This window comes from Hermetia illucens, chromosome 1 (genome assembly GCF_905115235.1).
Source record: "Hermetia illucens chromosome 1, iHerIll2.2.curated.20191125, whole genome shotgun sequence".
NCBI classification, from domain to species: domain Eukaryota; kingdom Metazoa; phylum Arthropoda; class Insecta; order Diptera; family Stratiomyidae; genus Hermetia; species Hermetia illucens.
In genome coordinates, this window is record NC_051849.1 from 39369659 (window position 1) to 39395205 (window position 25547).

At 42.2% G+C, this 25547-nt stretch overlaps 1 protein-coding gene across 3 annotated transcripts in view; it reads right to left on the bottom strand.

Moving 5' to 3' along the window:
- Nucleotides 1-1608: 1608 nt before the first annotated feature.
- The window catches only part of LOC119661548 (sodium/nucleoside cotransporter 1), a 32918-nt gene continuing 8979 nt past the window's right edge, over nt 1609-25547 (bottom strand). For all 3 annotated transcript variants that reach the window (XM_038070933.1, XM_038070935.1, XM_038070934.1), the window contains exons 2-9: nt 15442-15504; nt 7120-7170; nt 6859-7057; nt 3348-3564; nt 2509-3273; nt 2092-2419; nt 1835-2015; nt 1609-1756 (exon numbers count right to left, since the gene is read on the bottom strand). In XM_038070933.1, the coding sequence (XP_037926861.1) occupies nt 1668-1756; nt 1835-2015; nt 2092-2419; nt 2509-3273; nt 3348-3564; nt 6859-7057; nt 7120-7170; nt 15442-15471 (1860 nt within the window). In that variant the 5' untranslated portion in view covers nt 15472-15504 and the 3' untranslated portion in view covers nt 1609-1667. The remainder of the gene's footprint in view (nt 1757-1834; nt 2016-2091; nt 2420-2508; nt 3274-3347; nt 3565-6858; nt 7058-7119; nt 7171-15441; nt 15505-25547) is intronic.

Genomic DNA, 25547 nt, shown 5'->3' on the forward strand with positions numbered 1-25547 from the left:
GTGTTACAGCACTTCATACAGTACACTGTAGGAGGCAATGTGGTCAGCATTTTCTCCATGGAAGTCAAGAACAGATTCTGCAATTGATATCCACAAAAAGCAACAGCTTGACATGCCAAAATTTCAGAGAGATCTCACTACTTTATACGTACTATAAAATCTTCACGAAAATATTAGAGAAAATAATTAGATTGCACGCTGATAAGTTAATTGGGGAATGCCAAGGATGTGTTGGGACTGGAAAATCGACAACTAGCCAGCTATTTACTATCAAACAGGTTAGATAATTGCTGGGAATTCAACATCGACGTCAGCATCCGATTTCTCTGGATATTGCCATGCCTGGTGATGCGGCCCGCCCATGTCCTCATTCACAAGTAGCCTCGCCGTCTTTCGAAGTGTTTTTCGCTGACTTCGCTTAGAAGTGTAGTACGAGGGGGACCCATAAGTTCCGGGAATTACGCTGTGGTGGGGAGGGAGAGTGGGGAAACCTATTGTTTGACCACATGTCCATTAGTGTTACGCCACCTGCGTCAGTGTGTGAAGTTGTGTCACTGCGAGTGCATCGATTCGCCTGTGAGATTTTTTTAGTAAAACAACTTTTTAAATTTCGGCGAAAACGTAATGGCAGATTGTCGAGAATAACGTGCGGCTGTGAAATTTTGTTTCCTGTTGGGGAAATCGGCCGCGGAAACCATTGTAATGCTTAAGAGTGCTTATGGGGATGCTGCCTTAAGTAAAACCAGAGTTTACGATTGGTTTTCACGTTTTAAAAATGGAGAAATATCTATGTCGTTTGCGAAGACCGTCGCCGAACCATTGATCAACTCTGTGAGATGTCGAAAATGTCATGGAATTCAATTCAGAGAACTTTATCCGAAAATTTGCACATGAGAAGGGTTGCAGCCAGATTCGTCCCGCGCCTTCTCACAGACGAGCAAATGGAGCGTCGACTTCAGGCATGTTTTGCGCTTCAAAATCAGCTTGGAGGGGACCCTGGATTTTTTTTCCAAGGTGATTACTGGTGATGAATCGTGGTGCTATGGATACGACCCCGAAAGAATATGAAAGGAAAGCGTTTTGCCACTGTGGAAAAGGTGAAACAAAAATTGCTGAAAGGCTTAAAGGACATCCCAATGAGTGAATTTAAAAAATGTTTTGAACAATGGAAGAATCGTATGGAGAAGTGCGTTGTAGTCAAAGGCGCCCCCCCCTCGTATGTAGTACGTAGCCTCTAAGTGTAGTATGTAGTAAACTACTGCATTCTGCCCCACCATGACAAGGTGGTGACCGAGGGGAGACCATAGTTGTCGATCAGATGGATTTGATATATGAGAAATATATAATTCCACTGCCAGTGAGGCAATTTAGGACTTCTAATTTCTACTGGTTGACACTGATCGTGTTTCAATGACAAATGCTTACCAAATGCCTTTTGGAAAGAAACGAAGACGGAAGTCATTATAGCCCATAAGGTTCAAGGTTGAAAGATCGTCATATTCCACTTGGAAGATTACTACAACCATATTTTTTATTAATATGTTTGTTAGCACTTCGGTATGAGGAACAATTACAAGTTTCTTCTTAGGAGAAATACGATTATTCATATCTAAATATAAATATTCTCTTTAATACCTTAAAATTAATTATTCATGACTTGTACACAATTAAATCAAGCTTTGTGTAGAATTAACAGAAGGCGCTGGTGTAGTAGTACCTTGCATGTCTGCAAGCATCTCCTCAGTAATAAGAAGACCTAGAAAGAGAGTAGAAAAGATGCAATCCAGCTTTCTGAGCTTTCTGAGATGTTGATTGTCTTTTTTGTAAATTTTACCTGCAAAACTGGCTGACATAAAGCAAATGATGCAACCAACGATAAAAGCGCGAACGGCCACTCCAGTGATCACAGATCTCCTTTGAGGCGCCATAGCTGACAGTGTTCCTATCAAGATTCCCAAGGAGCTAGGATTAGCGAAACCGCATATAGCGAATGTGGTTATGCCCACACTTCTTGGCTAGAAAAAAGAATAAATAGTGGTTAATAGAGGCGAAACCAGTCAAAAGTGTTCATATAATTCCTAACTGACTTACTGTAATTGCTTTTAAATCTTTATAGTGTCCCAGCCGTTCGTATGCTACGAACTCATTTATTATTGTTTTCGATGCAATAACTTTTGCAACTATATCACAATCGGCCCACTCAATTCCAAGCATCCAAGCAAGTGGAATGAAAAGTTTGGCGAAAATCCATTCAAATGTGATATCCTCTTGACCCACCAAGTATGCGAGCCAAGCAACCACGGCATTAATAAAGGCAATAAACGACACGAATGCAACCAAATTCGCTATGATTCCAAGGACAATTTCGATGGCATTAGCAGCACCTTTGGAAGCAGCATCCAAAATTGAGGAATCCTCACTGTAAAGGAAAATGAAATGATGTGAGTAAAGCTCGATAGTTTATTGATTCAGGATCAGGATTTGTTCTAAATGAAATCTGATACTTACGAAGCTGCCATTTCTATGTTGCTGGACTTAGTTTTGCTTTCCTCGCTCTCTGGGAAGTATAATTTGGCAATAGCCAAAGCGCCCGGTGCAGCCATGACACTAGAGGTAATTAAAAGTGCAGGATCGGCACCAAACGACATATACGCGGCTAAAACTGTCCCTGAGACTGTGGCAAATCCAGACGACATAATCGCATGCAACTCTGAGTGCGTTAGGAGTTTCAAATAAGGACGAACTAACAACGGACTTTCACTCATCCCCAAAAATATATTTGCCGCTGCAATAACACTTTCGCACACTGTTGTTCCGAGCATCGTTTGCAAAATCCAACCCAGCTTCATGATAACCCATTGCATTACTTTCAGATAATACAAAATGGATATGAAGAAGCTGAAGAAGAAGATAACAGGCAAAATGGCAAATGCAAAAATTTGATCATTGATCAATTGATCTCCGAAAACGAATTTGCTTCCATTATTTGTGAAATGGAGGAATGTAGCCACTTTGTCTCCAAGGCATTGGAATATACTGCGTCCGACCTCCCATCTGATGCAGACTACACCCAATAAAAACTGTGCAATGAGACCCAGGATAACAGGGCGCCACTTTATTGCTTGTCGATCTGTTGAAAAAATATATCCGCATAAAAGAAACACGACAGGTGCCGTTAGGGATGTTAGTTTCTCAGGCGTGTCCTTTGTTTCGAAATATAAGAAAATCGCCAAAGCAGCTAAAACCAGGAGCACGAGAATCAGTTTTATTATCCTGAAACAAGAAGAATGGCAGATACCATATTGAATTTTGATTGTTATGTTAATACGACTTCGGGGATAGATTACCTGCTGTTACCTAAGAAACTCAGTCTTTCCTTGCAAAATCGAACTAGACGCTTATAAAGCGGCTTTCCAACATAAGGTTTAAAGATAAAATAGTAGAAAAGTCCAAAGTAGATAAAACCCACTAAAAGCACAAGCATTCCATATCCATCGCAAAATTGTATACCGCATTTTCCCCAACACCTGCCTTCTTCGTCAATCTCTGAACTGTTTGAATCCTCTATGAAGAAAAAAAGTAAAAATTAATATCTCTTCTGAAAGTATTAGCTTTATCTTCAATAATTTTGTACAAAATAAAACTTTAAATCATGCAGGTAAGCATTACTACCGGCGCATGGTAAATAAGTAAGCGCCCTACTTGAAAATCAAAACTTTTGAGTAAGCCTGTCGAGAGGGCGAGTGTCATAGAGTGGCTCCTCCCGGACTCAGATTTTCTCCTTATGACCCTGCCCTTAAGTACCCCAGTTAACCCTTTCTGTCACGACGTCCACGACCAAGAGCAAGGCTTTTATGCACGTATTTCATGCCGTAGAAAAGCCAAAGCAAATGGTACCATTTGCTGTGGCAGGAAACCAGTAGTAGCCAACTATCGCTGGAGGTATGCGATAATGTGAAAACTAAACTGCCTGAAACAATCAGGGACTACATATTTGACTGTTGTTTAGGATCTGCGGGATCCTAAGTCCCCTTCCACTTGATGGTGGACTGGACTAAATGAGGAGCAATTTACTCCCTCATTTTTTAGTCCATGGATCCCTAGTTTGGAGCGTAGCACCCCAAGCATTAAAAATCGAAAAAATCAAAATTTTTGACTGACGGTTTCGTCCAGGGCAGAGGCAACTCATCAGACGCTGCCTCACTTCTGCCCTGGGAGCAGCGTGACCGAAAGTGCCAACAGGTGGAAAGACGCTAATAAAAGGGAGCGTCTTTCCACCTGGCATAATACCTGCATCCTAGGTAGTAGCCTCGAGAAAGTTTCCCTGTGAAGAGCGAACTGCTAATGACCGATACACGCCGGGACACACTGGGAGTCCCCGGAGCCGACGAGGTGATGTGAGCTTAGCTCTGCCAATGTGGTAGTTGTGGCATGTATCAGGAGCCAGCCCTATTCGGGACCCTAGTCGGGTAATGTGCATTGAATCGGTATTAGTAGACCGATTGGCGAACACAAACAAAATGTTTTCGTTTATACGCAGCACGAAAATGCGTCGCTCTCCCCAGCGCCCAGCGAAGGACGCAGTAAGGGCTGAAATACCCGACGAGACATCGAAACGCGCAGAGAGAGAGGAAGACTTGCAAAATGATGCGGCACCTGCAGACAATAGCACGCAGTGCTATACTTGCGGAAAGAGCGGAAACGGTTTCGAATATAATCCGAGTGGGAGCGCTGCCGATTACTCTGACGAACGCTGAAGAAGGAAGGCTTATTAAGAAATGCGGACAGTTATGAAGCACATACGATCTGCCACCTTTCACCAGAAATAACGTCAGCAAAGGGGTGGAAAAGGGGCTGATGCAACTCCTGGAGAGAATTTTATATTATAAGCGGATATGGAAAGTTAGCGAAAAACCGTTGGAAAGTAGAAACAACCGGGCCTGGAAGGGCATCTGATGGAGACTTCACTCAGGTACTCCCCAGGGCTCAAAAGAAGAAGGCAAAAAAGGACAAGAGAGAAAAACGCGTTGCGTCATCAGAAAAACCTCTGCCTCAAATTAAGGCGGACACAAAGGACGGAGATACAAGTCCCGGGGACAACAAATGAAGAAAGAATGCTTTAGTTTCCAGCCTGGAACCCACTTGTTCTCTGGAAATCCGAGACCTTGACTGCCTCACAGAAAAGAACGAGGTAGAAGAGGTCATCAAACGCGAATATCCGGGGGTAACCAATGTCCGGATTGGTATCACCTCTGCGAACTGCCGAGGCTAAAAACTCGCTTTGTTGGAAATTACCAGGCAATACGCGAGCAAACTTCTAAGCAGCGAGAAAATCAGAATCGGTGAGGTAGTGTGTAGAATATGAATCCGGGCCGCCCCAACCAAATCTTATAGGCGATTGGAATATGGGCACACGTCTGCAACCTGTCGAGGACCTGAAAAGAAAGGGCAACATGCCCCAAATACGGTCAATTAGGCCATAAAGCGACCACCTGCAATGAAAAGGAAAGCTGCGTCTTATACAGGGACCTTGGCACTGGAAAAAGCTAGGATGCGGTCAACATGATTCGCATCATACAAATCAATATGCACCGGTTTGGTGGTGGGCTCTGGTTTCGGTGTTCAGGGATAACGTTTTTCAATGTCTATCTTACGCCAAATGATACGATGCCGGACTTTCAACACAAGATTGATGCTTTGGGGGACGCCATCTTGGGCATGGATGAGCGGACCCTAGTCGGGGGTGACTTCAATACCAGGCCACTTGAATGGGGCATGCTTCAACCAGACTCCAGAGGGAAACGAATTCTCTAAATGACGGCGAGAACAGGACTGGTAATTCTAAACATCCACACCAACGTTCCGGCATTCAGGCTGCGTGGGAAGCATTCCAGATGTAACCTTCCCGTCGGAGTCACTGGTGTCGCTGGTGAACGGGTGGCGGGTGCTGGTAGAATCTGGTCGACGAGGTGAATGGCGACCCGTGGGGACTCGGTTACAAATTTGTAACCCGACAAATCGGGAATCTGCGGAAACCCAGTTCACTTAAGACCGAGCAGATGGACCGTATTGTAAAGGCACTATTCCCCGCGCACCCCGTACGGGATGATGACGTCGGGCGGAGAACGCCGAAGACTGTCCACTTTTCTGTATAATAGAATTAGAACAGGCAGTCCCCTCTATGAAAAGCAAGAAGGAGCCAGGACCCGACTGTATTCCAGCAAAGATATACAAACTGATATTCCAACACCGGCCAGACCTACTGCTCGGCGCATTCAACCGTTGCCTGAAAGAGGACATTTTCCCTGCTCGTTGGAAGGTGGCGAGGCTTGCGCTGATTAGCGCAGGGAAATGCGACCCTGAGTTGCCGTCTTCATACCGCCCACTTTGTTTGACACTGCTGGGAAAGTTCTCGAAAAGCTCGTCAGAAGTAGACTCGCTGAAGCGATACGCGCTGCCGGAGACTTATCTCCACAGTAGTTCAGTCTTAGAGCAGAATCAAAGCGGGTGGAAGATTGGCAATTTGTTGCAAAGCTACGATACCGTACTTTTTATCTGATTAGTCAAAAATAAGCCATGAAGTTGGAGAGGGTTCTTTTTCGATTAAGTATGTAATGTATCGCATATCTTATATTTGTAATATGCACTACCGAAGTTGCGGAGAGAGGCTAGGAAATTTTCTCCATGCTCTGATTGGGCTATGTAGTGGAACAAGTAGGTCACCTTAAAGCTACATTGGAAGCAGTTCAGGGAGTGTGGAGGACCGTGAACGCTAGCCAGGGACATTTCTGAATAGAAAGTTTTCGTCGAAACATTGCCCGGAAGGAATAGAATATTTACTTCAAAAATCTTACTCACCCGACACAATATAATGATTTGAAGCAAATCCAAAGTAAACACCTACTACTACGTGAATAAGACCAAAGGATACTTGTTTAATTATTCGCCTATGCCTGTGTATATTGTGTCGTATAGTATCTAGAAATGTTTTATCTGGTTCCTCCTCCTCCTCCACTTCTTTTGACACGAAAGTTCCATTATCTGCTTTTTCAATATCCTGGAAAAATGCAAAATCACTTTCTTCCATTACATGGTCGGTTAACAAACGTATTAACTTACCTCAATTTCCAAACCACTGTCTTTACTCGCTGTTATGCCAAGCATCTGATCCTGCAACGAAAAGTGAGGGTATGTGTAGAAACTCAATAATAAAGTCAGAGGCAAAATATATTAATGTATTATTGTTGACGTTATTTGAACAAATATCGGTATGGAGAGGGGGGATTTATTGAGACAAGATTATATTTTTTTCAGATTTTAGATACAGTGTCTGTCCATCGAATTATGAACGATGAACTTTTTTGAGAAAATTTTCTATATCACTGGGTTTTTGATTGTGAGAAAAAATCAAACTATTCTGTCACCTTCAGTTGTTTTTCTATTGCCTAGGGTGGAATGTTAAAATTGAATTAGAACCGTTGTTTCCCTGCCCGTCGCTTTAACCTGCCAAAAGTCTTATTTTAGGCTGGTCAATTTTCAATTTTTCAATTCAGTGTTTACACAAAACCTTATTAAAATCGGTTTACTCTCTGTCTGTCTGTCTGCCGTCTGTCTTTTTTTTTTTTTTTTTTTTGAGGAGGTGGAAATCTTCAAAAGATACTGGTCTGGACACACCAGCGTGTGGGATTTTTACCCACTAAAACCACCCCCGACTCCCTCCCTGCCCCGCGGAACCACCATAAGGTATTACATCACGGGGCGGAGCCAGCTCACTCTAGCTTAATCCCATTTCTTCTATACGCGGCGCACGTGACCGCGTTTTTCTCCTTTCCTCTGCCTTTCGCAATTTATCTTGAATTGATGCGATCATGGAGTTGATCGCATCCCAATTTTCTTGATGTGCTAGCATTTTCGGCACCGCATTTTCTGGTACCAGCACCTCTCCTAGAGTCTCCTCTAGGTTCCTCCTTTCTTCTACAAATCTCGGACAGTGGAAGAATACATGCTCTGGGTCCTCTGGGACTCCATCGCAATTTGGACAGTCGGGTGAGGTCTCCAATTTAAACCTGTGAAGGTATTGGAGATATCCTCCATGTTCCGTGAGAAACTGGGTGAGATTATAATTAATCTCACCGTGTCGTCTCTCCAACCACTCCGGCAGGAATGAGCCTGTGAGTCCACCGACCCTTTCCCGAGCGTTCCCACCGCTCTTGCCATCTATTAATGGATCTCTCCCTCTCAGCCTTCTTCGTCTGCAATAAGGGAGAGATTGGCTTCGCATGGTATATATTCGCCATCTCATCTGCCAAGATGTCAATCGGCATCATTCCAGAGATGACGAATGCTGCATCATCTGAGACAGTCCTGAAGGCAGAGCATACCCTCAGAGCTGTCCTCCTGCAGACTGCATTCAGTTTGCTAGTGTTAACTGACATCCGCAACGCCTCGCTCCAAACTGGGGTCGCACAGAGTATGATTGAGGTCACCACCCTGGCTATAAACAACCTAGAGGTATGCCGTGGCCCTCCCACGTTCGGCATTATCCTGGCCAAGGCCATACTAGCTTTGGATGATTTATCACAAACATACTGTATGTGTTGCTTATAGCTGAGCTTCCTGTCTATCACCACCCCCAAGTATTTGATGGCCGGCTTGGAAGTGATGATATGATTCCCGACTCTAACACAGGCGTAATTTCTCTTCCGGCGCTTCGTGATGAGGACCGCTTCCGTTTTTTCCTCCGCAAGCGTCAGACCAGAGCTCTCCAACCAGCATTTGACAGCACTGATTGCCTCGCTTGAGTATAACTCAGCATCTTCGAGATGCTTTGCGACAACAACCAGTGCAATGTCGTCAGCGTAACCCACCACTGTGGCTTCCTCCGGAAGGGGAAGATTAAGTACATCGTTGTACATGATGTTCCACAGTAGTGGGCCCAATACGGAGCCCTGCGGGACACCCGCGGAAACGACGTACTCCTGCGGTCCGTCGTCTGTCCGTCTGTCTGTCCGTCTGTATGTCCGTCACACGCATTTTTCTCGAAGACAGTTATAGCGATTGACACCATTTTTGGCAGAAAGGTAGGGACTGTGAACGCTCACGCATACAGTGAGTTACATCCTTTTTCGTCGAATTTAAGGGGAGTCCCCATACATACAAAAGGAGGGTGTACATTTCTTTTTTCATCAAGTGGGGTATCAAATTAAAGGTCTCGGTTAGTACTTTTCTTTGTTTTGAAATTTCTTCGAAAGGTGGGGATTGCGGGGGGTTGAAAGTGATCATTTCTTTAGGGGGGTCATTCTCAGAAACTAAACCGGAAAATCTGAAAAAAATCAGGAGGCTGCCACTATATGGTGCCTAGGCTCCGAAATACTCTCCATACCGATATCTGTTCAAATAAACTTAATAATAGTATATTACTACAATTTTTAGTAATTCGCAGCAAAACCCCCCTTAAGTTCATCCTAGCACCACGAAATTTTGCAGTGATGTAGGCTATAATGTAGAGCATGAGCTTACCAAGAGATCGCACTATTACTAACAAAGTTATAATACGTCAAAGTTGTTGCTTCTTTGAAAATTGAAGACTATGAATGTCAATATCGGCCGAAAGTGGATGCTCTCACATAATATATGGATATATTACGTGCTACGTACAAAGAAATACACAAAACCTTTCGTACCTGAAGCGTCTAGCTTCCGGTTTCCCGACTTGTTTAATAATGGCAAATTAACAGGAAATGGGTAAAAAAGGAGATATTAAGGTTAAATAGAAGATGCAAGTGGTTTGCCTTTTGAAAGAGGGAAGGTTAGCTATGTAGCGATTGCCTTAGATGTTGTCTTTTCTAAGTTATCAGAATTACTCGTGATAAACCAGAGGCTTTCGGTGTAGTCGAACAAATTGTAAGGAAAAACGGAAGGCTTGTCAAAGGGAACACCAACTGGTTCTGCGAAAGCCTCAAGAGATTCGAACTGAAACTTTCCAGAGTATTTTGGATGAGGCGAGAGACGCTGGAGTTGAGATATATAATCATACACTACGCAGGCATTTATACGAAAACGGATTGAAATGCACCAGACTGGCTAAAAAGCCAAAGTTAACAGAAACCAGGTGACAACAGCGTGGGTCTGTTTACATGAAGATCACAATTCAAACTATTGGAGAAAGGTAAACTGGTTAAAAAGATTAAATATCCGCCAGCAGTAATGACTTGTAGCTGCGTTACTGAAGAAGGACCTGATCCAATACAACTTATTGAAGGTACATCGCGATTTCTGTAGTACATCAACGTAATACAAAGAGCCTTTTTGACATGTATCAACGATATGCCGATTCCTCGTACTAATATGCCTTCATGAAGGACATCACACATATATCCATAGCTAGCATGAATTATTTAAATTCACTGGATCTGCATCTGCTGCCTTTGCCCGGCGATTAATTGGACTTAAACCCGATAAAGAATTGTTGGGCTTATCTGAAACCCGAGTATGCCAGCGCAGAAACACTAGACTTACAAATTTCAAAGAAAAAATTAACGATAGCTAGTATAATGACGTTGATTTAAAAACAATAATTAGAAATCGTATTCGCAGTCTACCTGATCTAATAAGAGATGCAATTGAAAATGGGGCGGGGTTCAAAAGTGTCAATGGAAGTGGCAATGTTGAGCTTCAACAATATTACGCACACATGTCGCTCAATTAATAAAGTGATATTTTGTTGGTTTTGGTGGTTGGTAGCCTGTCGCGAAGAAGGCAGGGACGAGTGGCAATACGTTAAAAAGAAAAGAAGGCTGCGTTATTCGAAGGAAGGTCTGAACCCGGAAGAGACCCTCAAAGTTCCCACGCTAGACTCAGTTAGTCTTTAACAGTAGAACTGAAGAAGAAGGGAGTAACAGAAATCAGCCTTCAAAGTGAGAGTGCTCCTAAGAAGTCCAGGGCCGAAGTCAATTGCCGATAATATTCAGAAGCAGAGCAGAGGGCAGAGAAAAGCTGCTCAAGATCGAAGTTAATAATTAATTTCTTTTTTCAATCAAGAATAAAAAGAGCAGAAGGAGAAACCAAAGAAGGATACTTCGGAGAACACATCACATGTGAAAAATCTATTAAGATCCATGAAGGAATCGTGGAGATTATAAAGACCGAAAGAACAAGAGTGGGCTTAGAATCAAGATGGCCCAAGGAAATCCCTACCATACAAAATCTGCGCCTGCAATAATTGCAATGCCAATTTCCAAGAATGATATCGGAGTAGTGCTGATTCAAGAACCCTAGGTGTAGCAGGGAAAGGAGGAAGTATTCAGGCAGTTTGAAGTATTTCTTGTGAAAAACAAAGAGCTTGTATTCTTAAATTAAAATTGAAATACATCTCATTCAGAGTTTTTGAGTGGCGACCCCGTTAGTGTTGAAGTTTCATTGGAGGACGACGGGGGAACTCATGGGGCATGAGTATGTCAGTTACCTGATCAAGAACGTACTCTAAGGAAACAAGAATCTAGTCAAAAAAAGGATATAGCTTCGAAATCTTTTCAACCAGTCAAAAAAAACCGGGAACTAGTCATAATTCAAAAACGCACTAACACCGTAGAGTAACATAATGGCAGAATCGAAGCGAAATTCTACGCAATAATCGAGCACACAACAGAAGCATTTAGAGTATACAAGGTCCAAGAATAGAGCAACATCTCCTCTCTGTCTGAATATGTCTGAATTCCCGGAATCCTATTCTACAGTAACATTTCATCTGACACCGCAATAATTGACAGAGCGAAGAAAAACCAAAACTGGAAAATAGCAAGAGAGGTACTGTCAGAAGCCAGATTAAGATGGGCAATGGAAACTTTTGAACCGCTGAAATCACCCGGAACATATGGAATCTTCTCAGCACTGCTCTAAAGAGGTCTAGAAACTATTTTAACTCCTCCCTGTTCGTGGCGAGAGGCAAATATATAAAGTCTGGCAAATATACAAAGCGAATGAAGGCAGACTAAAGGTATTGTCGCTACTAACGCGAAATAAAGGTTAAGAGTTAGTATTATTTTTTAGGTGTAAGTATGGAGGCAACTGATATATTGAAAATTACTAGTAACTGGGTAGAAGGGTAGTCCTGTATATTAATGCAGCCAAGATTGCACTTTACTAGTAAATATTGATGAAGGTAAAATATTTATATATTACGCTTGACCAAAAACTACTCAGGAGCACGTACGTCGAAAGTATATGTAAGTAGTAGGAGGGCCATTTGAGCGAAGACATTTAAATGCACCCCGAAAATACTACGTTGAATATGAAATAGTAAGGCGGTAATCTGGGTGGGCAGAATCAAACTCGGCACAATAATTAGGGTGTTACACAAACTTCAAAGATTGACCTGTGTGTGTACCACTGGGGCTATGAAAACCAGCCCAAGGGAATAGGTCCTTCTGAGATTGGCTCCTCTTCATTTTCGTATACAGATGCAGGAAATAGGGCAAACTTTGGAATATCTGGTGGTACCAGTCAGGAATTACCGAAAGTCAAATACACTGAAGGCTACAAACCTGGTTAGTCTAGTGTAGCCTGATCCTGCGACGTGATGCCGCCACCTCAATTGAAATAAATGGTATCCGTTGCATTATTATATGATAAGTGCGTGAGACAAATTTATTTTGTATTGCAAATTACAGATATTTGAAAGAAAGATAGACAAGACAATAGACTTTTTGTTCAGATGTCAATTATAATTGCATTCGATCATAGATAATCAACTTAGAGATTGTGTGTATACATCATTATTAAGAAATTAATAACTATTAATTATTGGTTCTTTTCTATTGATATTTTTCTACTCTTCGTTGAACCTTCACCTGTGGGCTCGGTTCTGACTTAATCCAGATTTTTTTAAATAATTTTTTATTACATTTGTAAATATTAATGGAAGGAGCGCTAAGGTTGTGCGATCACCGGCTACAGAGTTTGGTCAGACGGTTAGAAAGCGGTCAATGTTGATCTCTGGAATAAACCAAAATTGGGCCTGTTACGATCACGAAACTCCACGGAGCAGTAGTGAAGAATCTCATGGGTATATTAATTCTTGAAATAATATACACCATGCAGGTACGTACAGATAACCGGACAGAGAGAAAAACACCTAAGAAAGAGCGAAAAAACGGCAGCGGAAGTAGAAGTAGAAACAACACTAATAACACCCTCGTTAGAAGAAGATCTTGCGAATGAAGTAGCGCAAAATAGATCAGGCAGAAAGGAATCACCAGAACTTCGTAAAAGATTAAGAAAACGGATCAAATATGAAAGGTGCATTGTCCCAGATTCTGGTTCTGGAAAATAGGTTCTGTACTTGACTCAACAGATCCATCTATTTGTGACCAATGTCCTAAAAGAATTCTTAATCTTTGATGATCTCATTGACACTTTGAAAGGAAAGGTTGGTAAATTTTCCAAACACTTAGTATTAGCGATGATCCATCTGCGAAGGGTACAAATTAACGCTGGACAACACGAGGTTGATGTCTTCAAGCTTATGGCTATAGTAACGGCACCCCCGGTATGATTCAGGCTGGAAAGACTTGACAAACATGCGAATATTATCTTGGGCCAATTCTGTCTTTTTCAGGTGCTCCAGTCTATCTAATGTACACTTTATTGCAGTAGATGCAGAAAATTTTTTACATTCCAAATTTGGCCATTTGATTGATTGTATCCTTGGTTCATCTCAGAAACATTTTCAAATACTATTCCTACTACTGAGAATGACGTCCAAATCGTGTTTCCACCAATGATTTTCTCCGCAGAGCTACTGATTTGTCGATCAAATTGTTGGTGTACCCGTCTGCCAACTTCTCGGGTACGACCTTTATCATCATGCTCTCTGAGGAGGGAAGGGTTAGCATCCAATGGATCGTGTGGTTAAAATAGGGCATGGTTCGATGTGTAGGGGATGATCCGTTTGGTATTCCCCCGCAGATCTTCAATTTTAATTTAATGTTTTTCATTTCCTCCCCAATAATAGGCCCAAAAATGGTAACTGCCCTTCCTTTTCAATATCAAGGAGGTTTAAATTGATGTAGTCTATTGAGGGAGTTAACAATATTTTTAACCTTGTTTTTTCTGATATTGACACAAATGTCATCCACATATATCCTCCAAACCCTTGACATAAGACTACTCTGTTTTTAGTTTAACGATAAAAGGGAAAGGGGGTTGCTATCAGAGCTACTTTCACCTGCTTATAAGAGTTCACCTCTACAGGTGCGGAACTATTCCTCCATGCAAATTGTCACTAGCTTCATATTTTGCATCACCTTACCTTTCCATTATGGACCACTTTGGCGAATTCACTTAACTTCTGGAATGATTGCGTCTTAAACGTTACGGTTGCACATTTTAGAATTTCTTCACTAACCATCTGGATATTTGATGCCTTAATGCCATTTTCGCGAAAACCATTTCTCACATCTCTTTCTGGTTTATGGATTTTGGGGAGCCTTTGATCCTAGGTGGTTTAAAGACTGTCAGTGTGGTTAGCATTCCATGATAACTTTGTTCGCCTGTTTTACGAGTTGCGGTAGAGTATCGTTCCTATAGTTTCTCTATGGGATTCATGCCCTTAAAAAGGCACTCTATTCACATTGATTAATAAAAAACTTAACCAAGAAGTCATATATATATATATATTTTTGGTTAAGAAGGTTTGTTAATAAATACAAATATCAGTCCTGTTGGTTTTTAAATATGACAAAAACAGTTTCGTCGCATTGAGTACGTTTTTCAGACTACTATGTAATCTCAAGTATTACAATGGAATCTTTCTAGAAAACTAGAACACAAAGAGGAGTTTAGAAGCACAGTTGAGGCTGTTGAAGCTGTATCCTTTCGCCTGAAATATTTCACCTTTTCTTCGATGATGTACTTGACTCTAATTTGTCTGAAGGATTAAAGGGGCTATGATATGTATTCTTAAACACTCCGATTGGCATCCACTCCATATATTCCTGAGTTATTGAACTTGGACAAATGACACTGGGTTATGAAAAACGAGCAAGGATAAGGCACTAAAAATTAATACTAATGAAACTAAGAATCACACCTCATTTGACCTAGTTACTCGAGCCGGGCCGAATTAGGCATGATGAGAGTTGAAAAGGAAGGATTACCCCCCGGTCCGATATTTTCACGGGGTTCCGGAATAGAAATTTAAATGAAAACTAATGATAATCATGGGGCCGTATAATTTTCACCCCGGTTCCGGATAATTTTCACTCCGGGCCACGTTTTCCACCTAGTTTTCACACCGCAGAATATAATATAATTAAATCTAGCATACTAACGTACTGAAAATTAAATTATACCAAGACGTGTGTTGCGGCAATAATTGGTCCAATTTGATAATAGATCGCGCATAATATTATTTAATTTAACAAAAATATAAGTTGAACTCACCTTATCATGACCATTCTCTTGTTTCTCCATTGTATCTCGTCACTTGTTTCTATTCCATTTAATCTGAAAATTTATGAAATCATTTCAATTTTGCATAACAAATATTCAATGGTAGATTTTTGATAAATTCTCGATAAGCAATGAAGATTTAATCTCATTATATTTAAACGTGGGAGGTGATGTGCATCACACCCAACCCTTATCTGGATCTTTAGATAATCAGCGCCATGAGCCAAGCACGAGTTTTTGATTAAATTTGGAGCTTTTGATAATAATAGGAGTATTTGAAAATAAAAAATCTTTGTGAAATATTTAGTTGTAATAAGGGTGCCAAGCAAAATGGGTAACTAAATAGATTAAATGGTAAAAAATCATGAATGAACTTCTTTTCAGTATGTCAATCCAATCCACTCCCTTTTTTTGTACGGTGCGTGTATTCACTGAATGTTGGACTACCGACTAAACACCTCCCATCATCAGAGAACTAGCCTGGAACCGTTTGATATATTACTTCGGGCTAGCGCCTCCCACTTTACGGAAAGTCAGCGCAGAAGCGCTCTCCGGTTAACATTGTCAGAGAGATGCTAAGAATAGCATCTCTCTGACAATGTTAACCGGAGAGAACTTCCCTTAGTCTGCATAAAGTCGAAACTCCAGCTCCAACAAACGGCAAACATGTGGAGTCGGTTTAATGTTAGCGACTGATGTGCAGTCACGGAGGAATGGAGCCCGTATTCACCCGATACCTTATATAGGAAAACCAATGACAACGGACTGCGGATTATTTAGTTAGTAGTATCGCACGAAATGCTTGTTGGAAGTACCTGGTTTGTACAGAAAGCGGTCCACAAACATACGTGGGCCTCTCCAGACGGAACCACTTTCAACCAAATTAACCACGCGCTGATTGAACGTCGCCACCTCTCAATATAGACTCGGACCCCTATCTCGTTGGTCTATTGCTCCGAGCTCGAATTACGACACCACCTAGGCGCGCAAGTTTTACCAACAAGTCAGCAGGATGAAGCCTTATACACCTCGATGTTCATCCTGCCGAGACAAAGAGGGAAATCTGATTTCCGACAGAATGGACATATTGGAGCGATAGGTTGAGTACTTTGATGAACTACTGAACAACCAGAACATTGGCGAGTTGGAGGTCCCGCCAACTGAAGACAACGGACAAATACTGCCACCACCGAAACAGTCCGTGTAATTCATCGGCTTAAAAATCATAAATCGCCAAGAGCCGATGGAATTACAGCCGAATTGGCTAAATATGGAGGCGACCAATTACACCAAGCGATTAATCAACTGATTCTCAAAGTATGGGATAACGAATCAATGCCTGACGACTGGCAACGAGGCATTATCTGTCTCATATATAAGAAGGGGGATATCACACGGTGCAGTAATTATAGAGGTATCAAGTTGCTGAGTACCATCTATAAGATATTCTCCGCTATCTTGCTAGGTCGGATAGCCCCACACGCTCAGAACATCATTGGCCCATACCAAAGAGGCTTCACTCCAGGCAAATCAACAACAGATCAGATTTTCTCTCTGCGGCAGGCGATGGAAAAACTGTTGAAATATGGATATTAGTTGCACCATCTTTTCATCAACTTTAAAGCCGCCTATGATAGCATAGCCAAGGAAAAACTGTACACGGCCATGAGAGAATTCGGTATCTCGACAAAATTGATAAGAATTACTAGGCTGACCCTGACCAATGTGCGAGGCCAGATAAAAGCAGCAACAACGGTCTAAAACAAGGGGATGCCCTATCATGCGTCCTTTTTAACCTGGCCCTGGAGGAAGTGATCTGTGATGCCGATGTAAATGCGAGAGGCACTATCCTTTTCAAATCCACACAAATACTGGCCTTCGCTGACGATATTGACATCATGGGAAGAATAACCCGAGATGTACAGTCTACCTTCATCCAGATCGGGCAGGCGGCGCGAGATCTTGGGCAGCACATTAATAAAGGCAAAACGAAGTACATGGTGGCAACGTCAGCGCCTAAACCGAAACAACGAACAACATGGAATCGCACTGGTCAAACCAAAACAATGAAGATAGGAGACTACAACTTTGAGACCGTTGAAAATTTCTCCTATCTAAGGTCGAAAATCACAACCGATAACAGCTGTGACGATGAAATCCGCGCACGATTGTTGGCTGCCAACAGAGCCTATTTCAGCTTACGAAAACTGTTTCGCTCGAAACGTCTCACCATATGATCAAAGCTCTTACTGTACAAGACTATGATCTTGCCAGTCCTTATGTATTCCTCGGAGACCTGAGTTCTTACCAAAAAAAAAAATTGGGAACTCTTGGCCGCTTTCGAAAGAAGAATCTTCCGAAGAATTTTTGGCCCCCTTCATGAGGATGGACAATTCCGTAGCCTACATAAAGATGAAATCTATGAGCAATACCATGGCCATCAGGTTGTGGATAAAATCCGGCTCAACAGGTTGCGGTGGGTGGGTCACTTAATCCGTATGGATGAGGATGATCCAGCCCGGAAAGTCTATAAGGGCAATATCTAATCCAGATGCCTGAGATGGAACGATGGCGTAGGTCAGGACGCCAAACAGCTTTTAGGGATATCGAATTGGTGGACCTTGGCGAAAAACCGGGATGTCTGGAGTTCCTTATTAAGGCAGGCCTGGACCGAATACCGGTTGTTGCGCCGTTGATGATGATAGACGTGCACCCAAGTCATCAGTAAATTGTTGGTTACAACGAGATTGCGGTTGCAGCGAGATTGCACATTTATGGGCTAAGTTCGGTTAGCCGATCAGGTTGAGACAAAAGGAGCTTGCCCGCAGATGTGCAATCTCGCTGCAACCGCAATCTCGTTGTAACCAACAATTTACTGATGACTTGGGTGCACGTCTATCATCATCAACGGCGCAACAACCGGTATTCGGTCCATCTTGGTTGCACGTCTCTGGCTAGTGAAACGCACTTGCAAACGATGACGATTTTTGAAACGTAAAATCAAGGTAAATATTTGTGGAAGTTTGGAGTTTGCGCAAGCGGCAAACTTGTGAAGGAAGGAAGCGTTCTAAAGATCTGACCCTATCCCCAGCGTGGTCTCCATCCTCCTCTGCTCCTGCAGTGTCTCATGGAACAGGGAGCGTTCTCTCAAATTATTCCTCAATATCTGCAAGAAGTGCCTAATATATCTATCCATTTTATGGAATTGCAAAGAAGTGAAATTTCTGACTGCAAGTGTAAACGGAAACACCTCCTCTAAAATCAAACTAATCTGGGACCTTTTTTCTTGGAAGAAACTTCTAATTAGAGCACGAAGCAGTAGTCAGGAAGTCAGTAACAGAAGCCACTAAGCCATCAGCAGTAGCCATTGAGGAAGTAGGGGAAAAAATGCGCTCTGTTTGAGGTTACCTAGCACCAACCCCCGATTGAAGTTGCCTAGCACCCGTTTGAGGTTGGTGCTAGGCAAAGAAAAGATTTTCGCCTAGAATAGGAGGTTCAACATATTCCAAGTGTCGTAAAAGGAAAAAAGGTTCTGTTCTTCGGGATCGCGGTAGAATAGGCATGGCTATTCTCTCCATCTTGTTCCTTTCAGTAGAATCGAAAGGGGAGCATTTTTGGAGAATTTCGGACGAATTCGCATCAAGATTCTGTGGCGATCGGAAGCAGTTGGGTGGGGTTTTGTAATTTCCAGACGGTACGAACAGTAGCAAAGAGGAATCGTCGTTTTCCATTGAAAATCACAGTGTTGTTAGACAACGGGAGTTTAACGTTGCCGAAGCGCCGGATGGAAGGTTGTGCAGACAGATTTTTTTCCGAAAAACAACATTTTTTATTTATCCTATAATATTACATGACTAAATTAACCTGTACTACCTTAACAGCCTAGCTTAATCTAAGGTAAAAGCTATGGCTTAAACTAACTAACTAAAAAAGAAATTGTAAAAAGAATAAATTGTGGTCTGGAGGAAAAGTCGAAAAAAACCTCCACTTTAATTTTTTTTTATAAAGCAGGCGAGCGAGGGAAGGAACTAGGATGTGGGTTGGGATGGGGGACATGTGGGAGGGGTTTGGAAAAGGAAGCTAGTAGTAGCGCTGAGGATGGATAGGTTTTGAAAACTGGGATGAGGAGTAAATGCCGTTGTAGAAGATTACTCTACCGCCGGGGTCGAAGAGGAAGTTACAGGACTGGAGAGATAGGAGGATTTGAGGGAACAGATGAGTTCGTAGAAGATTCTCTTCGACGATCTCGATCTGCATGGCCTGGGAGATAAGTGGATTTGGATGGGATATGGATTTGTCTAGGAATTTGAGGGCATGACTGGCTAGGACGGCGTCGATGCGGGGCGTTTGACAGGAGACATAGAGGATCTGGTTGGAGATGTATTTGGAGCGGTCTTCGTTCTTGTAGATATTGGCACAGTGGTGTACGATTCTGCGTTCTTTGCGGCGGAGTCGTTCGATTTGGTGGGGGAAAGCGTCGGACCAGAAGATGAAGCCGAAAATGAGGAGGGGACGGATAAGCTGTTTGTAGCAAAACAGCTTGACTTTCTGAGATGTTGGACTACTGTATTTTAGGATTGGGTAGAGGGATTTGAAGGCACCTGTTGCACGGCTCAGTAGCTTCGTGATATGTGGGAGGTGGGATAGGCGCGAATTCATTGTCACCACAAGGTAGGTGACTTCTTTAACGGTTGGCCTGGTATCGTTGTGGATCTTCAGGGATAGGGTTGATATGTCGCTCCTCATTTTCGGGGTCAACTTAGCGGTACCACAGAATACGATGGTTTCGCATTTTTGTGGGTTTAGGGACAGTTTCCAGCGGGTGAAATATCGGTAGAGCTCGTCCAAATAGGAATTCAGGCGGGCTTCATCGGCAGAGATGTTTCTGGTGGAGGTGTAGAAGATGAGATCGTCCGCGTATTGGAAGATTCGGATTGGATTTGGGTGTGGAGTTGGGTTGGGAAGGTCTGCGGCGAACAGGGAGAAGAGGGTAGCGGAGACTACTGATCCCTGAGGGATGCCAGTCAGGCTAGAATATGGGGAAGAGAGGTGTTCACGGAGTTGGACTTGGGACTTCCGCCCATCAAGGAAGCTAAGAATTAGCTTGCAGAGGTGCGGATGGAACTGGAGGACTTCGGAAAACTTTGTATGCGAGTCCGTATTGCCATACAGAGGCGAAAGCTTTCTTTATGTCGAGGAGACAGACTATGGTCAGTGCATTCCGGTTGAGGCTTGTAGGAAGTGGTGAGCGAGGACGTTCACTTTTTCTGTGGGTGGGGTGTTTTGGGGTGGGATCGCGTTTTGTTGGACTGATTTGCCCAAACGCGGGCAAGTTTTCCTGAGTTCCCTGTATGTACCAGGGTTCAGTTCGGTGTTGGAGAGGCGCTTGTGGAGATATTCGGTGTATAGGATGAGGATTCTTTCGCGGATGGACTTGTCCAGTTCGCGGATTTCGGTGAGGAGGTGAGAGGATTGGCTTTTTGGCTGAAGCCAAAAAGACTTTAGGAGCTCCTTGCTTCATTTGCCCCAGCAGCTGAATGGGGCAGTTATGGAGATAGCAGGCCATGTAGCATTCTTTCTACCACAGGGCATTTTTCAAAAACCAAAAAAAAGTTGTTAACGGAGCGTTGTGGCAGAACGAAATCTTTTCCCAACTGTCTCCCTATCTTTCACGCGAAACACAACGCAAACACCCCAAACAGAGAAGAGAAGGAAAATCTCCGCCTGAAGGCCTTTTTATATTGGATATCGGATAGGATATCATCGGGAAGGGTGATTAGGTTGCGGTAGTTTAAGGGACGGGATGAGATCAATTCGTCGCATACTTGCCGAACTGCTTCGGTGTATTGACAAACTGTCAGGTCAATGGACTCGTTAGGAACTGTACGGTTGGATGGGAGTAGGAGAGGTTGAAGTTTGGTTTTGAGGGCCAGGTTGATATGTTTCCAGTTTGCACGCTGGAAGTCGGGAACTGAAGGTGGGGTGTACCGAACGACTCTGTCCGGGAGTTTTATGTGGAGGAGTTTGTGCAGACAGATGGTGAGGATTAGCACATTTATCTGCAACGGTGTTCTTTTCGTTGTCATCAACACATTCAATGGAAGGTAATTCGGCTATATGGCTTAAATGTCAAATATTTACTTGTGCTAATTCTGTCTTTGTGATTCGTCGTGAATCTTCCCTCTCGATTGCAACGCTTGGGTCCGGAGGTTTACGGCTCCACGCGCTAGGTCGAGTCGTTACTTTTTTGTTATCTGTTTTGACCAAATAACGTTTTCTCAGATATTCAATCTATAATAACTCTTCTGTCATTCAAACGAGCGTCCAACCGTCTGTCCTACAGTTCAATTTTGCTGAACTCCACATTTAGAATTGTTGATGCAATCATAAACCTTTCACAATTCCACGATATATGTACATATCTCCCGAGAAAGTTTCAATTGCCAATCAACTGTAACCGCAATCAGATAAATCTTAGGTAGAATAAATTTATTATACTTGTTGATGTTGCTAAATCATTCGGTACAGACTTTATAACTGCCAGTTTGATTTCCTATCGAAAATCTCACAATATCAATCATTCACAGCAGAATCATTGTATTGGCAAACAGTCAATACTTATGAAAATTATTAACATAATTTTGCAGCTACTTGATAAGAAATCATGCAATAAAGTGTGATAATATACGCATTATATGAAAACATATATATTATCGACAATAAAATCGAATGAATTGCACTTTTTTTTCCTTCGATTTTTATTTCGCATCACATTATTGATTGTTGAAATCGCCGGACTTTTATTTAGCTAATATATCTCAACGCTCATTCAAATAAGCAGACGACAACCACAGAATTGAATAATATGGGACCGATAAGAGCGATAAAAACGACCTCGTGTATTTCTGAATGAAAAAGATATTTTATATAAGCACAGTACATCCTTTCATAAAATGTAAGGGAAAAATTCGGCAGGGAGCCATAGTGACTAGGACCTAGATAGTATGAAGCTTAGCTATTATGGTAACCAATGCCACAAGAGATCATGGGCGACTAAAACCTTACTCCGCGCCTCTTAGGTAAATACCTAAGAGGAATTCAATGCTTTTGAACCATATCGCCAGTTAAGACTCATCGCAGTCGAAAAGAAACACACGTAGATAGTCCTGGATGGACAGTAGACGTACCATAACAGAAACGATGCAGTACACCTATAGTGATCAAGATTCCACCTTCTTCCACATTATAGATGGAAGAACGAACAACAGATCCCGAGGAGGAGTTTAAAATAAGGTGAACTGCTGGTGGCATTAGAAGGAACGGGGAACAAATGTCTCCACGCAAGCGTGCTTCAACCTTTGCTTACTAACAGAAAACTAAATCACTGGTGTAACCAGGATTACATCATCAAGGGAAACTTGGGATGAATACAAACCAGTGAGATACTGCCTACAAAATTAATATAAACAAAGTACTTGGAAAAAAATGACGCATAGTGGCATGTGATGGGTTCCTGTTGAAAATAATAACAAGATGAACTTCAGGTCCGTTCAATGAAACATTTTAGCGTTTTTGAATCGTTTATAGTGGAAGCAATGTTTCCCACTCAGAAAAAACGGTAAAAATATTAGATTAAGCGCCCCCTTGAACCCAACTCAAAATGACGCTATCCATTATACGTGAAGCGGTTCATAGACTACATCTTCTAGCCCAATTTGGTGACGATAGCTCTAGGCGTTTCTGAGTAAATTCCGTGTGACAGACGGACAGACAGGCATTGAACCGATTTTAGTAAAGTTTTTTTTCATACAAACCTTTAAAAACAAAGTGCTTATTTACCGATGGTGTTCTTCTTATAAATCTACCTGCTTCTTTAGGTCCCCTTCCCTAAGTCCCAGCGATCTCCACCAAGAGACGGTTCCTGATGAAATCAGCAACAAACAGGGCCCAAAGAAAAGGAGAATTCCTTTAGCCAGTGGAACATCGCGAATAGTTTACACTTGATCGTGCGTTGGTGCCTTAAGCGCACAAAAAGTCGTGAGGAATGTCCCAAGCCCATGTTGCGGTCACTGCAGTGAAAATCTATCGAGATAACACGAGTCAAACTGACGGTGATACAAAGTGTACCAGTTTCAGCGTTTCTTAAGTGCAAAAACGCAGGAACTTGAAAAACGCTTTCAAAAATTTGATTGGAGACTTTGATTTCATAGAGTTTTGGTCCAAAACCAACAACCAACATCAATTCACTACTAAACTCATAATATACTTATAGAAATAAATAGTTTATTCAACTCAGTATCCCTGGTTTCACCAAATACTCAATATGTCACTGCCCTAGTCGTGATTGATACCCCAAAAACAAACATCAAATGCAATTCAGAGACACATCTTAAAAGCAAGCATAATGCCCAATTCACCGGATATAACATTATTCGGCATGCCAAGAACAGCAACAGTGGACCAAGGCTTAAAAGTCCTGGTTATTTTCGGTGCTGACTTCAACTTATGGCACACTTTCAGGAGTAATGTGGCAGTAAATCAAAGTGGGAAAGCCCTTATCAAATGTGCCAAAGATACTTGCTCGTTAACTAACCTAGAAATAATCTTGCCGGAAACCCCGGCAGGACCTGCAAGTTTATTAATCAGCTCCTATTTGCTATCGTTTGCTTTAAGATGATATTCTGCCAGACAAGTCCAACCAATTTGCACTTTCCTCATTTTCTCAACTGGAAAAGTAAGTAATGCCACATAATATCGTGTTACATCTGAATGTCAGACAGTTTTGACGAAATAATCTCATGTATTTTTTTTTCATAAATTTGGAAGTGAAATCAATGTGGAATATAAAGCATTGCTCTCCTGAATTGATTGCACGAATACGACTACCCGACCAATGGTGACGAATTTGGAGTGACACTATGTCACTGACTATGTCGATTATAAATTTCCAGCTTTCTCCTCAACGACCACTTTGGCTAAACCAACTGATTCGCAACATTTTCTCAATTTCTCTTAACTCGCCTACGATACAAAATCAGCCAAGAATTCCAGAATTTCCACAGCCTCCTTGAAATTTCCTTTTACAATTTTCAAAAATTGCACTAATAACGACTACTTTGCATTTAACTGAAAGATAGCGAAAATCAATGCGGTCCGAAAAAAAAGGTTACCCCATCCCACTAGTATCATGTGTGTGTGGGGGGGAACATCCGCCTAATGATAGGAACGTATATCCACATTACTACATGAGCACTGAGTCCCCATGTCGAGGCAAAGGTCCGTCTGCACAGCCCATAAACTCTGAGAGCTCGTTTCATCTTTAACTCTACATGTTTGTTCCAAAGAAGTTTTATATCTAGAGTGACTCCCAGAGTTTTCAATTCTTCGGAGAGTTGAAAGGTAGTACCCCTCAACTCAGGGAAGCAAAGTCCATCCAGTTTTCTCCTTTTTGTGAATAATACCATTGTGGTTTTATTTGGATCAACTGAAAGACCATGTTTGAGGCACCATCTATTTATCAAATCAAATCAAATAAACGGCACGTTGTATATTTCTACACATCGTTCCAAGATCCTGATCAACATCAAGCACAGCTACTTCATCAGCATAAGCTTGAGCGTGTATTGGCAAATTTTGCAGTTCGCATAGTAGTCAATCGATCAGCATACTCCACAGAAGTGGCGAAAGCATACCTCCTTGGGGGCAGTTACTCGTATTTGTTGCTTCTGCAGTCAGATAGCGATCGACACCCACAGCAACTGCTGCGTTAGCATAGCATGGGTCCATTTAATTAAAGCATCATCAATTCCATGCGCTCTGACGGCATCACAAAGTTTTTGAAAAGGCGCACAGTTGAAAACCCTTTCAATGTCCACAAACACCCCCATCGCGTACTTACCATTCAAACTTGCATCCTCTATCTTTGTGACCAAAGAATGAAGAACAGACTCACAAGACTTTCCACGCTGGTAAGCATGTTGGTTTTCATTATTCATTCTTTAAACCTTTCAGCAAGAATGAAGTCAAGCTGATTTTATTTCTCTTATGACCAACTCTTTACAATATCTTTACGACATCAGGACGTTCCGACTCCAGGA